Source organism: Acanthisitta chloris, unplaced genomic scaffold (genome assembly GCF_000695815.1).
Source record: "Acanthisitta chloris isolate BGI_N310 unplaced genomic scaffold, ASM69581v1 scaffold27082, whole genome shotgun sequence".
Taxonomy (NCBI): domain Eukaryota; kingdom Metazoa; phylum Chordata; class Aves; order Passeriformes; family Acanthisittidae; genus Acanthisitta; species Acanthisitta chloris.
In genome coordinates, this window is record NW_008661479.1 from 1 (window position 1) to 1454 (window position 1454).

At 58.6% G+C, this 1454-nt stretch overlaps 1 protein-coding gene across 1 annotated transcript in view; it reads right to left on the reverse strand.

The window, feature by feature from the left end:
• Positions 1-59: 59 nt before the first annotated feature.
• MARCH2 (membrane-associated ring finger (C3HC4) 2, E3 ubiquitin protein ligase) overlaps positions 60-1454 on the reverse strand; it is a gene marked incomplete at its 5' end in the record, with an annotated part of 6019 nt that continues 4624 nt past the window's right edge. The window contains 2 exons of the mRNA XM_009070256.1: positions 60-222; positions 515-720. Of these exons, the coding sequence (XP_009068504.1) occupies positions 60-222; positions 515-720 (369 nt within the window). The remainder of the gene's footprint in view (positions 223-514; positions 721-1454) is intronic.

Here is a 1454-nt window from a genome sequence, read left to right on the forward strand (position 1 = left end):
CCCTCGGCCCCCCCAGCGCTCCAGGGGCACAGGACCCTCTGCTGGCCCCCCGGGGTGGCTCACACGGTGGTCTCATCCGCCGCCTTCTTCAGGAGCTTGGAGGAGAGCAGGGCGTGGGGCAGGGGGTGAGGGCTGCGCGCCGGCGGCAGCATCAGCCGCACCTTCTGGTTGGTCCTGCGCCACTCCGAGGACAGCTGGCAGGGGTAGGGGAAAGAAACAGGGCTGTCAGCACCCCTGGCACACACAGAGGGACAGAGATGCTGTCACCCCTCTGGGCATCCCTCGTCCCGGGGCGAGGGAGACGCGTGGATTGTCCCGCTCCGCTCTGGCCTCGCCTGGAATGTTGTGTGTGGTTACAGACAAGGCATAAAGCTGTTAGAGCATCCAAAGGAGAGACACAAAGATGGGGAAGGGCCTTGAGGGGCCATATGAGGAGCAGCTGATGTGGTCCCAGCTAGTGCTTCCAGCTGCCCTGTGAGCAGGAGCAGAGCCCTGGCAGCTGCCACTTACCAGCGTCCAGAGGACGTAGATTGTGAAAAGTGCTATAGTCAGTGCTATGAGTCCGATGGCCTCCAAGCGGCTGTTGAACTGCAGGTGGTCCTGGGCCCCGCGCAGGCACAGCCAGCCCGAGATCGCCGCCAGGGGAGTGATGAACAGGAAACACACCATGTCACAGAACAGTGTCCTCTTCTCATTGCGGGGCCCGGGGTCCTTCAGCCACTGTGGGGAGGGGAGGAGGGTTAGCTGGGGACGCGATGGGGACAGTGCACGGCAGTGCTGTGCTGGGAAACCCTCACCTGTGCAGTCTGGGGGGACCTGTGGCATAACTCACAGAAACCTTCTCAAAGCTAGAGAGTGCCAAGCCAGCACAGGGCACAGGCCCTTTCCCAGACCTGCTGGACACACTGTGGCTGGTACACGTGAAGTGCCATTGGCCTCCTTGGCCACCTGGGCACACCTGTGTGTCACCAGCACCCCCAGGACCTTCCCTGCCAGGCAGCATTCTGAGCAGGCAGAGCTGCGGCCTGGGCAGGAGCTGGGAGAAGTGAGGCTGACCTGCAGCTTCCCCCTTGCTCTGCAGAGGAGACTGCACCCTGTCCTGTGTCCCAGGACATCTTGGGGCACTTTTGACCCTTGGACAATAAGAAGTTCAGAGCCTGAGGGCAGATAAGTATTTGACTGCATCTTATTCTATTTATATGCCTTGCGACCTTTGGAACTCCTTTTTCCTCCCCAAGACTGGAGCCAAACATGGAAAGGCAGGAAGCAAATTAATTTCCTTTGGAAGTAGTCGATTTACTTTGCCAGTATGCACTGACAGTAGGAAAAGAGAAGACAATCAGGCACCCTTAAAGGCTCAGGGTTCTGGCACAGCAGCACATCAGTGCATATGGGACTCTGAATAAACCCTGCAAGCAATCCATAACGTGGTCAGGCAGATTAAACAATTTGTG